The sequence below is a fragment of the Maylandia zebra genome, linkage group LG7, assembly GCF_041146795.1.
Source record: "Maylandia zebra isolate NMK-2024a linkage group LG7, Mzebra_GT3a, whole genome shotgun sequence".
Lineage (NCBI taxonomy): Eukaryota > Metazoa > Chordata > Actinopteri > Cichliformes > Cichlidae > Maylandia > Maylandia zebra.
The window spans coordinates 62,475,220-62,488,249 of record NC_135173.1 but is presented as its reverse complement, the minus strand read 5'-3'; the positions used below and the strand labels follow the sequence as shown (position 1 = coordinate 62,488,249).

At 39.3% G+C, this 13,030-nt stretch overlaps 1 protein-coding gene across 1 annotated transcript; it reads left to right on the top strand.

Moving 5' to 3' along the window:
• Positions 1–1,103: 1,103 nt before the first annotated feature.
• polm (polymerase (DNA directed), mu) lies at positions 1,104–12,095 on the top strand. The gene is made up of 11 exons (XM_004569397.3): positions 1,104–1,618; positions 1,799–1,973; positions 3,730–3,828; positions 3,926–4,096; positions 4,178–4,249; positions 6,512–6,632; positions 8,231–8,363; positions 8,585–8,687; positions 9,617–9,967; positions 10,074–10,157; positions 10,722–12,095. Exons 1-11 carry the CDS (start codon positions 1,422–1,424, stop codon positions 10,806–10,808), a joined length of 1,593 nt encoding a protein of 530 aa, XP_004569454.3. The 5' UTR covers positions 1,104–1,421; the 3' UTR covers positions 10,809–12,095.
• Positions 12,096–13,030: the final 935 nt, after the last annotated feature.

Genomic DNA, 13,030 nt, shown 5'->3' with positions numbered 1-13,030 from the left:
GTATCTAATCAATCAAATCTTTGCGCTTCCTTTTGCTGTAGCCTGAGCTACAACTGATAAACGAAATGATTCAGCAGCTAATTGTAGTTTTTATTTCTTTTGGTTGGTTTTAGTTTTTTGTTTTCACACTGGATTGAGCAAATACAACAATAGTATCACAAAATAATAAAAAAATATCAGTAGATATAGTTTAATCCAAATAAAACACAATTCTGAAGTTTGTAGAAGGTACTAGAGGGAAGGGAGAAAATAATATTGATAAATTGATGCATATTTTTCATTTTCGAGACTTAGGCCACTCTATCTCAAATAATCAAATAAGTCTTTTAGAGCATTTTCAGTTAAACCTTCTCTAATTTCATACGAACTATATAAATGTACGTTATTTTGAAGTATTGTGAAATTTAAATGAACTGTGAAAATTCATTTAATAGAGAAATTCAACCCACTATTTTGTTACTGCAATTTTTTTTATTAGTGTGTGCTCAATTATGGGACAGGACTGCTTGATTTATTTATTTATTTTCATATTCTGACTAGCCAGTATATGTCCAAAATTACAGATTCAGATTCATTCTGATGGTAATAAAGACCAGTGAAATTTTCAGGCTTTTATTTTCAGACTTTTACCCTAGATTTCTTAGGACTATGGAGGCACAACAAAACAAAACAGTTTAGTTTATTTAGCAGTCATTAAAATGGATTCAGAAGTTGCAAATTGTTGAAGACTCACTTCATAAATCATATCAAACTGATGTCTCCTATATAAACAGCCTTTATGCGTTAAAAGCGCCGGTAAGTATCAACAATGCTGTACCTGTACTTACTTGATACTGGACTGATACCAAATTTTTTAGTATCGTACACCACTAAGGTTTATGGATGTAGTAAAGGAGGATATGGAAAGAGCTGGTGTAATAGAAGAATATTCTTCTAATATCCATCTCACCCTATCTGTTCTATATAGAACAGATAGGGTGAGATGGATACACACTGCGTAACCAAGTAATAATAATAATAATAATAATAATAATAATAATAATAATTGACGTGGAGGTCTTATAAATAAAATAAAACCTTCCGATCATTTCCAGTCGGAATTATTTTGGTAGTGCACAGGAGGAGTGACGAGACACCGGTGCAGCAGCTACACAGCTGCATCCGGTCGCAGTCATTCACGTTTGTTACTGAAATTGGGGATCTTTCCCCACAAACCTACCTCACAGCTTAAACCTCACCCAGTGAGTCAGGTTCATTCATGTAGGTTACAGTGTCGTATGTTTAGAAATTGTAATTTTATCAAAAATAGTTAAAGAAAAAGACAAGCTAGGAGAACAAACGTCATGAACTTGTGACTAAAGTGAACCGGACCTGGTGTCAAACTACCCAGTGAGTTCTATTAAATAGTTTTGTTGTGTACCATGGTGCCACTAAAACGAAGAAAAACTCTCCCCTCGGATGCTGGGAATACTGTGAGTGACAGCAGTGGACATAAGGTACCAAACAAGTTCTCTCAAGTTGTTTTGTTCCTGTTGGAAAGAAAAATGGGAGCCAGCCGAAGATTTTTCCTCTCTCAACTCGGACGAAATAAAGGCTTTCAGGTGGCGGACGTGTTCAGGTGAGAAGTGTCACAAATCCACTGATACAAATGTCACGGGAAAGCAAGTATAACTTGGAAAATGTAGGTTTCGCGGAAGCCTAAAATGAAATGTATTAAGGTAAATCTGTCTTCAAACCCTCCTTCACAGAATCCAAAGTGTATGAGTCATTCTACTTTTAATCTGCTGTTTCTCCACAGTGAAAGCGTCACACATGTTATTTCTGAGAATAACTGTGGCACTGAGGTCAGGACGTGGCTAGAGTCTCAGGGAAGGGGTCAGAGCCTTAGAGTTCACCTCCTGGACGTCAGCTGGTACACAGAGAGCATGCGTGCTGGTCATCCTGTGGAGATAACACATAGACATAAACTACAGGTACATTTTCATTTTACACATCCATGATATCAAAACCGAAAATCTGAGGCTTTGTTTTGTAGTAATAGGTGTTTTCACTGAATGTAAATATGTACTAAATAAATACAAGCAGTTTATAGTAATAGTAACCTATAGAGCAACTCTCTGATGATAAAGTGACAAATCACATATCATGCGTAAAATGCTTTTACTTGCCATTAGGGAGTAATTGCACACTGACACCATCAGTCTTTATACAGCTTTATTTGTCTATTGACACTAAATTGCCAAAAATGACTTTTTGTTTCATTGATCTGTGATCAGTAACTATGAGGTCTATTAAGTTTTTCATCATTAGCTGAGTGAACTCCTAGAAGATGGTAAGTTATAATTAGAATTTAGAAAGGCTCACATCTATTTTTTATGTCAGGACAAAAAGCAGTGAGATGGTAAAATTACTTTCAGTGAAGGCCTTGCATAGTTCACATTCGACTGCTAAACAACATACTGCATCAGTTACAGCAGCATGGCTATGAACTGATCTGCCTGCAGTCAAGACCTTTCACCGGTTGAAAACATTTTCACATGAAACGAATCTAAAACCTGAGACTGTTGAGTCGGTAGAATCCTATGTCACACAACAATACAACAACACTCCTCTTACAAAAGTCCATCGGCTGGTCTTTTGCTGGAAGAGGTTAACACAGCCCTGTCCAAATTTTTTTGACATATGTTGCTGCCATCAAATTCAAAATGAGCAGAAACTGGTACATCTAGTGACCACTCCTGACAAAGCTACTTTTAATAAACCGCATTCATTAAAAAGGCTTCCATCTGCATTGAAGTTTACTATTACACTTATTTGTTAAAAAATAACTGTAGCGAGTTTCCCGTCTCAGACTGACAGATGTGTTTTCTTGTCCTCCACTTATGCCTATCATCTGGCATTCTCTTTTACTCATTCACTAACTCGAGGCAACTACTGTTGTGATGCTAAATAAAACTGAATTGAATTGAAGGAAAATTGAATCAACTGTTTCTTGCTTTTCTTGCTTTCTTTGTCACTCCTGGGGACTTCCCTGGTTTCCTCCTCAGAAACTGTTGTAAGTTTCCTCAGTCAGAAATTGCAATGCTTTCTGGTTTAGCAGTGCAGGCAGGTAATTGCGTTTCCCAACAGAGTACAAGCCTCTTAACTTTGTATGTCTCTGATGCACTCACTCATTTTTGTTTCTTCCACGTATGATGGTAAGAAGAAATTGGGCAAGTGTGCATGTTTGAGAAACTCTGTAGGCCTCAGCCAGGGGAGGCTCAGGTCAAGGTGAGAATTTCCAAAGTTGTGAGTGTTCTGGGAGCGCAATGGGAACAATAGCTCGGAACCACAAAGAATTTTTACTCTCAGACCACAGTGAATAATGGAGCAAGAAAATGGTCTGTCAGAAAACCCTATACTTGGTTAAATGTCCCTCACCAATTTGGTTTGATAATTTGGTTTATTAGCCAATGAGTTTTTGGTATAATCCTAAAATGTATTTTTGGTAAGAGTTTAACATTTTAGGCTTGGTTTAAACATGAAGCTGGCTTTTCCTGACATGAAGCCTAGCACATACCACAGATTTGAGGTTCGGCTTTTGCAAAAGTTTAACATCACCCTGCTGTAATCATTCCTGCTCTATCCATTCCAAAGCTAGCTTTAAGTTAACCAACATGTATTTTAAACCAAATAGGCATTGGTTTCAGGTTATACTGAAGACTTTAAGTCCTTATGTTTGTCTTCCAGGAGCAGCAGATCAGTGAAGCAGAGGTTGCTTTGTTCTCAGTATCCAGCTATGCCTGTCAGAGACGAACCACTCTGGACAACCATAACAGCAACTTGACTGTAAGCCCTCTACCCCCCACCCCAAGCAAACACAGAAGTCTGATTTTAGGTGCCATGTTAGCTAACACATATGTCAGAACTGCATTTTCTGCCTCAGGATGCCTTGTCGCTTTTAGCTGAAAACGCTGAGCTCAATAATGAGGACGGACGAGGCGTTGCCTTTCGACGAGCTGCTGCCTTGATGAAGGCGCTCCCCACACAGGTGATAAGCATGTCACAGCTCAGGGGTCTGCCTTGTCTTGGAGAACACTCGCTTAGAGTTATAAAAGTAAGTGAAAATTTTTAGCATTCCATGTTCACCCCCTAACAAGATGTAGTTTAAATTCATTTAAATTCTCTGGTCTTGCAGGATGTTTTGGAGAATGGAGTGTCAAGTGAGGTTGAATCCACCAAGCAGTCAAAGCGGTACAAAGCACTAAAGGTATCTCAGGCATTTTAAAATCTGCTGCAGGTGTGTCCCCTTGTTCAAAAGCAGCTGTTAAAAATCTAAAGGGAATAGGTCCAACTTAGCTATCACTAGGAAATAAAATTATTCTTCTCCTTTCTAACTTAATACTTTTTAACTCAAGCTCCCAAAAGGTTGTTTCTGTTCATTCGGACTCATCCAATTGACTCAAAAAGTCAACCTTACAAACAATACATTTGCACAGTACCTGAAACTAGCACCACTGGCAAACAATGGGCTCTCTTGATAATTATTATTCAAACTGTCATGACCATGACAGGTCATGACAGTTTGAATAACCCTTAGCCCCCCTCCTCGATTCAGAGATGGTTCTTCCCTTTTCACGTAAATGGCCTCCTTGACTCCCCGCTCAAACCAGCATTCCTCCCTGTCCAAGATGTGTACATCCTCATCATTGAAACAATGTCCACTGGTCTGTAGGTGTGAATAGACTGCAGAGTCCTGGCCTGACGAGTTAGCTCTTCTGTTTGTGTCATCTGCTTAGCCAGAAGTTGTTTGGTTTCTCAGAATCATGGCAAACCTTTCTGGCACTTAACAGTGTAGACTATTTTACTCTGTTTGTGTCGGGGGACCCAATCCTTGGGGTGGACCAGTTTCTGGCGCAGGCAGGAGCTTTCTTTAGACAACATTCCAGCTTTGACAAATGTCCAGCTGGGCTAACCACATTTAATCAGGGCTTTCTTGGTATGATGTTCTTCTGCTTCCCTGGCCGCTTGTCTGTGGTGATGGCGTTCGCTCTGTGTTTTAGCGTCCTGTAATAATAATACTAATACTAATAATACTACTAATAATAACATGATGAGAGTCAAAGCTTAAATACTGATCTGTTTGCGTTGGTTTATGATACACATCAACTTTTAAATGTCCTCCATTACTGATGGAAATCTTACAGTCTAAGAAGGCTAACCTGTCATTTTTCATATCCTACCCGGTGATCTGCCTACCAATGGGTTGAGGATTGAGACCAGAAAATTTGAGATGTTACAAGTGACCGAGTTGATCATACAGACAATTGATCTTAAATGTATATCCTGTTTAGTATCTTCAGTAAACCATACAGACTGCATAGCTTGCCCTTGGCAACCTGTGGTATGATGTCTGGTCAAAAGCATTCTCTTGTTCTAACCGCTTCAGACAGTCTATCACCCTCTTCCTGTAACCACTTCCTGGGTCTTGTTTCAGAGGCTCATAAGTTTCTTATGATAGTCTTTCTGGTTCAGCAAAACCATGCATGCACCCTTTTCTACTGGAAGGATGATAATGCTGTTGTCATAACTAAGCAATATAAGTGCCTTCATCCCTGCCATGCTGATGTTGGATGCTGGGGGCTTTGCTTGCTGAGACAGGCATCGGCAGTTGCTTTGCTGCAAACTTGTTTGTTTGGGGGTTTTTTTTTTTCTTGCTTTACCGGAGTAGCTTTGAATAATTCAGATTTCTCACTTATCATTGAATGTTTTATACTTGATTCTCTGCCAAAAAAACCCCAGTTTTATCTCCTGTAGACCAACTTTCTTCTTATTGGCTGTCCCTCACAAAGAAGGTTTGAACAGCAGGAGGATGGGGCCTCAGCAGTGCTCATAGCCAGAGCTGTGTGCTTGAGATGACAATATTATGGAATTTGTTACTGTAATTGTATGCTTTTATGACAGAAAAGGAAAAGCTTAATAGACCCCACTTTGAAGGAAAATATAGTTATTTCATTTTCTAATGAAATGATATCAACTGTTTTACTGCTTTCACTGTACAGTTTTGCTTAATGTACACAGATCATGAATTTGGCTTGTAATCGCAAGCAAAAATCTATCTAATGACTAACATTCTTAGTTTTATTTATGCAACCTGTAACACAACATGTTATCCACTATTTAAAGATTTTGTATCAAGCAACTCAAATCTAGGAAATACTGATTTGCTCTAAACTTTCCTGCTCTTATCACTGTTCTATGATCAGGAGTTAGCAATGACATGACACACACCATAAGTATGTCCTGAAACCATGTAAACTTTGAATCTCTTACGTGCAAGATGGTGACAGAGCCTTCTGTTGTTCTTTGGAGGGGCTGTAAATAAGAATAACGTTTACTATAAAACTGTGTTTAGCTCATCAGTGTGCTATGGGTCATGTGCAAACACATAGGTGGAGGGCGATTTAGGCCCTGCGCCAAAGTGGTACAAATGTACTGTTGTCCTTAATGTTTTTAAATAAATGTATTTCAGATTTTGACTGGTATCTTTGGAGTTGGAGCCAAAACTGCTGACCGATGGATTAGAGAGGGAATATACAACCTTGAGCAGTTACGACATTCAGGACAAACACTTAATCGAGCACAAAAATCAGGTTTGTTAGCTTTGTTTTTCTTGGCATTCTTGAATGAGGATGATTTTCTTACTATAATGATCAGAGCAGGCGTATGTATGCTGTCTCCTCTTTAACTGGTGTCCAAGTTAAAGCATGTCAGGTGAGTTCTTGTGTCTTTGTGTGTCTGTCTCTCTTTTGAATGGGCCTTAAAAAAGTCATCACATGTCTTTTCAAAATAAAAAAACTATTTAGCCTCATTGGAGGGTTTGCAAGCATGTGCGGCCTGTCTTAAGGTCAAGCCAGAATTTCTCAATCTGACTTGAGTCCAGACTTTGACTAGGACACTCCTTTTTTTTTTTTTTTTTTTTTATCCAGCTGCATAACCCAACTGACCTTGAGCTGCAGGGCATGACACTATGTGTGGCTAGACATTCTTCCGAGGGTTGACCGAGTGGTGGAGGCAGCAATATGTTGTTCTGAAAGCTGACAGTCCAGTCTTTTTATTCTTTCTTTCACATCTGTGATCTAATGTGTCACAAATACAGTACAGCCAACTAAATAAAAACTCAAACTAGAAAGACTTTACTGAGAAACAAATAACACCTGAAATATGATCCTAATCTAAATAGAAACAACTCTGCAGTGGGCTAAACTACTGTAACGACGGCCCCTGATGTAAGCCACTATGGTCCACTCTCCATCGTGACTCGGCACACGACTAAATAACCAGTGGCTCCTCCCACTCCTTGAATTAAATAGCAATTAAGAATTAAACAAATTAATAACGATGCTCAATCTGTCATTCAAATATAATGATGATAAGTTAACAGTGAGAACATTAACACAAATATATTTAGAAAATTCCCCAACTCTGTAAACGTTCAACATCAACAGATTCTTTAACCTCATGAAACCCCACCCCCACTTCACACTACACCTGGCACATTCCCTCCCAGGAACTTTACCATAAAAGGAGGCCAAAAAGAGCCAGACTTGTTTGGAAGTTCCTGTCTGGCCAGCTGGAGGCTTGGTGCAATCTGGAGGAGAGGTGAGAAACAAATTAAACATTAATCTTAAAACAAAAAGCAATTCTTTGCATGATTTAAAAAAAAAAATTAAAAAAATCTGGTAGCAATTTACACAATAGTTGGATTGAAGGCACTGCAGCATGCTTAGAGTTCACAGACTTGCTGTCATAATTATCTTTAAGGGTTTTCTGGTAGAGAGCAGAATTCATGTTCCATCAATTTTGGTCAGTCCAGGTCCTGGAGAAGCAAAGCAGCCCCATACCGTCACACTATCACCTCCATGTTTGACTGATCTTTTTATGAAAACCCCCAAACAGTTCAGCTCATCAGTCCACATAATATTGCCTTAAAAGTCTTGGGGATCATCAAAACTGACAAAATGAGATGGGTCTAATATTAAAGATTTTTGACAGTCGCAATCACCTGTTAATGATAAATATGAAAAAAAGATATCTGAGAAAGTGTGGAAGTTGGGAAATACTTTTTAATGACATTGTGTAGCATTAAAAAAAATAATGTGTTCACTTGGTTGCTTGGTAATTCGCCTTTCCTCGTGTCCTATATAAAATAAAATTGTTAAAAAATAATAAATACACTCTCATCATCAAGGTCTTGAGCACTACGATGACCTCAACGAGCCGGTCACTAAAGCAGAAGCAGATGCCATCGGGGAGATTGTGCAGAAAGCTGTCGATTCTGTGCTAACAGGATCACAAGTTGCTCTGACCGGAGGATTCAGGAGGTGAAAGCACAAATATTCGCACACAGTACATCTGATAGCACATTCAAAATCTTCACAGCCTAAAATATCTCAATGAGCTCTATATTGTCAAAATTATTGTTTATACATGCGGTTTAAAGAAAATTTTACATGAGCAACAAGTAAACACTTCTTGAACCAAATCAAATTTTAAACTTGCCCTCTGCAATTTAATAGAAATATGAACTGTGGTATTTTCACAGAGGGAAGCTGACGGGCCACGATGTTGACTTTCTGATAACGCACCCAGAGGAAGGCAAAGAGGTGGGACTGATGCCTAAAGTGGTCGCCTGGTTGGAATCACAGGTAACTTTTGAGACAATTGATATTTATTAAATCCTTTGAAACAAATCAACACAGTTTCCTCTGGGGTTAAACTATTCTGATTCAGATTTTTACTTCTCAGTGGTAAAGGGCTGTTGGGATATTGTTGTCACCCTGGTGTGCAGGCGGCGTACACACCCAAGTCTGAATGTGATAACTTGATAATGAGGTGACATATGAGTATCAAATTGATGTTAAAGGTGCATCTGCTAAATATCTGGGACATGTTTGAATCCTGGTGACCTTGAACCCAAGGTCAGAGGTCAGCTGTTTCCAGTGAATGACAGGCTTGAGCCTTAGTGGTTTCTGGATTGTTCCTAATCATCCTAAACAGTTTCCTCCCATCTCAGGGTGACAGTTTGGCTCTTTTCCAGATCTTGGAAAAGTGGTGACACGCCTGAAAATTTGTACTTGCATACAGTTGTTTGAACTGATGACCTTGGAATCTGCCATTATTCAGAAATGGCTCTAAAAGACCTTCACAATCTGTGGAAATCTACACTCTCCATTCAGAGTTTATATTCTCACTGTTTTCAGTCCAATGAATACTGTTAAACAAGAACTTTTTTATGCTTCCAAAGAGAAAGTATCAGTTGTAGTTAAGTCATGAAAAGAAATTGTATAACCTTCAGCGCCACTTATTTAAAGCTTTAAGTGACTGTATGTGTGTATATATTGAGTCTGTATATGTAATTTTTGTCCCTCTGGATTTTAGAAAATTCAAAATGCATTTAAACTTGTGCATCCAATGCATGCTATGCAATCATTCACCCTGGAAAAAGAATATTTCAAAGCAGTAATTGAAAGCTCTAAATTGCAGTGAATTCAGGTCCATGATGAGTTCATATAAACTTTCCTCACAACTCTATATGACATATGTTTCTGATCTGAACTGGTTGTTGTCTATTCAGGGATTTCTGTTGTACCAGAAAACTACCAGAAACTCATACCTGGAGTCGAAGGATGGCCCTGCTCGGCCTGCCTCCAACATGGACCGCTTTGAAAGGTGTTTCTCCATCTTTAAACTGACCAAAGGGAAGGAACAAGAAAGCACGCAGCCAGAGGAGCAAAATGATCTGAAAACCAAGGATGTTCTCAGACCTCACATGCAGGTGGACACAGATCAACAATTATGTGAGCTCAGTAAGAATTACCAGATGGAAGCTGCATCACACAAAATATGGAGAGCTGTGAGGGTGGACCTGGTGGTCTCTCCGATCAGTCAATTTGCTTTTGCTGTGCTGGGCTGGACCGGATCCAAGGTGATCGCTCACGCCTGACCTTTGTCCTCTTTCAAAAATCTATTGCCTCCTTCTTTTTCCCTGCTTTTCTATGTTATATTGTTTAATGTTCCTTCTGTCTGTGCAGTTGTTTGAGAGGGAGCTGCGACGTTGGGCTGGGCACGAGAAGAACATGTCTCTGAGCAGTCACGCCCTATTTGATAATACACAGGTAAATCGAAAAAAGAAAAATAAAGCCTTTTTTTTGTAGTGTTAGCGATTAGAGAGTCTATTTTTAAGATATACTTTATTAGTTTTGCTCACTGTTGAAGCCGGGAGCAGAAGTGCTCTTGAGGTACTGTTGAGGCAAGGCAGTACTCTGAGCACTAAGAAACACATTTGGATTTCAGCAGGAAGTTTGTCCCATGCTCTTTACACAGAAATCACTCCACAAACTGTTAGAAGCAACAGATATTTTGCTTCTAACAGGAAAGTCTTTTAAGTTAAAAGTGGCTGCATGAGTGATTGGGTCTGTTGTGGAGGGCCACAACAATAAGTGGGACTCAGTTCTGTTCAGTATTAATTTTCTCTTTTCTCTTAAACGCATTAACCCTTCACTACACTTCCAGTTTCTCATGTGAACCCTTGAGAAAAGATTAGCGCCCCCCCCCCCCCCTTTTTTTCCCATGCCAACTACTTCTACTTCTTCCTTTAAGTGCATATTATACCTGCCATATTTCAGCTTAATTAAATGAAGATGGCGTGATGGAATCATACTTGTTTTCCTTTTGTACAGAATAAATATCTGAGAGCTACATCAGAGGAGGAGATATTTGCTTATCTTGGTCTGGAGTACATCCCTCCATCAGAGAGAAATGCTTGAAGTGGCCTGATCAGCTGCTACACTGCATGCAAGCAAGAGCTGGAGGGCAGAATAAATGCGTCTGTTGGAAGGGCGGCCTCATGGCATGGAGTTGCTGTGTAACTACTAAAGAAATATTATATGATTGAACTCAACGAGGACACCCACTCAGCTGACTGAAATCTTCTTATTACATGAATACAGAATTTTATTTATTAATGAAATCCACTGACCAGAACTGAGCCTGTTTAGTTTTTTTTAATAAATGTGAAATTTATAACTGAAAGAGTGAAAACAAACCTTGCTTCCAGTCACAGTGTAATTTCAGAAATTTTACAGACTTCCTATTTACATATAATTTATGAATTTTTGGGCCACAAAACGCACACAAACAACTGATATGCGATAAGGAACATATGATTATAGAATTTTATAGATTTTATGAGTGCAGGAGCCATCAAGTGGCTTTATAGTTATTTCAACCATGTGCAGTGGTACAGTACACAGTGAAACGAGACAGTGCGCCTCCAACACTATGCTGCTACATATAACTTATAAGGCACAATCAACACAGGACTACATAACGTGCAACACCAGATACAACACATTGCAGACACAACAGTGCAATAGAAAGGTGCAACAATGACAGTAGGTTGTGCAAAAAAACCTTGATGTATGAAAGTCTGTGTGTACATGACACTGTACAGATAAATGCTTGAGGTAGTGACATGTATAAACGTGTGTGTGTGTGTGTGTGTGTGTGTGTGTGTGTGTGTGTGTGTGTGTGTGTGTGTGTGTGTGTGTGTCAGTCCAGTCACTGATTTTTTTAGGAGTCTGACGGCTTGGGGGAGGAAACTTTTTTGCAGTCTGGCAGTGAGGGCCCAAATGCTCCGGTACCTCTTGCCACATGGCAGCAGGGTGAAGAAGCTTTTACAACAGGGCAATAGGGGCCTAATCAATGCTAACAGCTGATCTTATTGGCTACCTCCCTGGACTTTTTTGGGGGGGGCAATAACAATAATAATAATAACGATATGCAATAATGCTGCATTTTATCACACATCTTGTATTTTTGTGCCGCTCACATAAACCTTACTCAGAGGATTGAAAACTGTTATGTTTTATGTAAAGACAAAATGGCTGTTAGGTTTATTTCACCACATCCACACCTGTGTCACGATGACCTACATTCAGCAGCATCCTTATCACCTTATCTGTACATATAGCTGAAAAGAAACCTACTCAGCTGTTCTGAGAATATACAGTGTGAGATCTCGCATGTGAATTAAACATTTGCGTTGGAGTGTTTCCATATCAGTTCTTCTTCTGTTCAACCACACTAAAGATGTGCAATACATTGTGCACTACTGATAGATATAAAAGGTTCAGGAAGACCTGCTTGTTTTTATTTTCTGATATACAATATATACTGTTACAGTAATGCTTCTCATGATAAATATGTCTTGATGCATTTTCAATCATTCAGGTAAAGAAATTCCAACTCTGTTCGAAACGTTTGATTAGCACTGTTGCCTCACAGCAAAAAGGTCCTGACGTGCGCTTAGTGGGGTTTGGTTAATTGGTGATTCTAAATCACCCATAGGCGCGAAAGGTTGCCTGTTTCTCTGTGCGACATACTTGTGGTCTGTCCAGGTTGTACCCTGCCTCTCACACTATGGGAAGCTGTTCCAGATGTCACTGACAACGGTTATCTCCAGTATTGTAATCTCAGAAACATATCTCTAACTGTGAGCAGGAAAGTCCCACCCACCTGCTGTTTGAAACCACATGTTTGTGAGGAATCATAAGAAGGTTGGCTTAAAGAGGAGCTAACAGAGCTCTTTCTGGATAGTGGATGAGATGGGAGTGGAGAAGGGTTTGACAGCAGGCTTTGTTTCTATTTCTACTTTTTGAAACTCCCGGAACGACAATTAAGCCTGTATTTTTTAGAGGCCTGCAATAAAAAAAATACGTTGTTTTAAATCTAAGAACCAGATTTTCAGCATCACACTGAGGCAGGATGTTTCTCATTAAAAAAAAATTCCACTTAAAGAAGGAAATCCTGGGTATTTGTTTAATGAGCATGCTGAAAGTCATATCCCGGTCAAAAGTTACTCCAAACTTTCTCAGTGTTCTTGCAAACCAAGGTAATGTCACCCACAGTAAGTGTGTTGTGGAACCTCTTTACACAGGTACTCTGTAACCTACACCCTAACCCAGGGGTGGGCAACTCCAGGCCTCGA

Excerpts from the sequence above, each read along its gene's own strand:
- polm (XM_004569397.3), top strand. The coding sequence starts at position 1,422 with ATGGTGCCACTAAAACGAAGAAAAACTCTCCCCTCGGATGCTGGGAAT. Across the intron at positions 4,250-6,511 it reads AGCGGTACAAAGCACTAAAG|ATTTTGACTGGTATCTTTGG; the intron begins GTATCTCAGGCA and ends AATGTATTTCAG. Across the intron at positions 8,364-8,584 it reads CTGACCGGAGGATTCAGGAG|AGGGAAGCTGACGGGCCACG; the intron begins GTGAAAGCACAA and ends GTATTTTCACAG.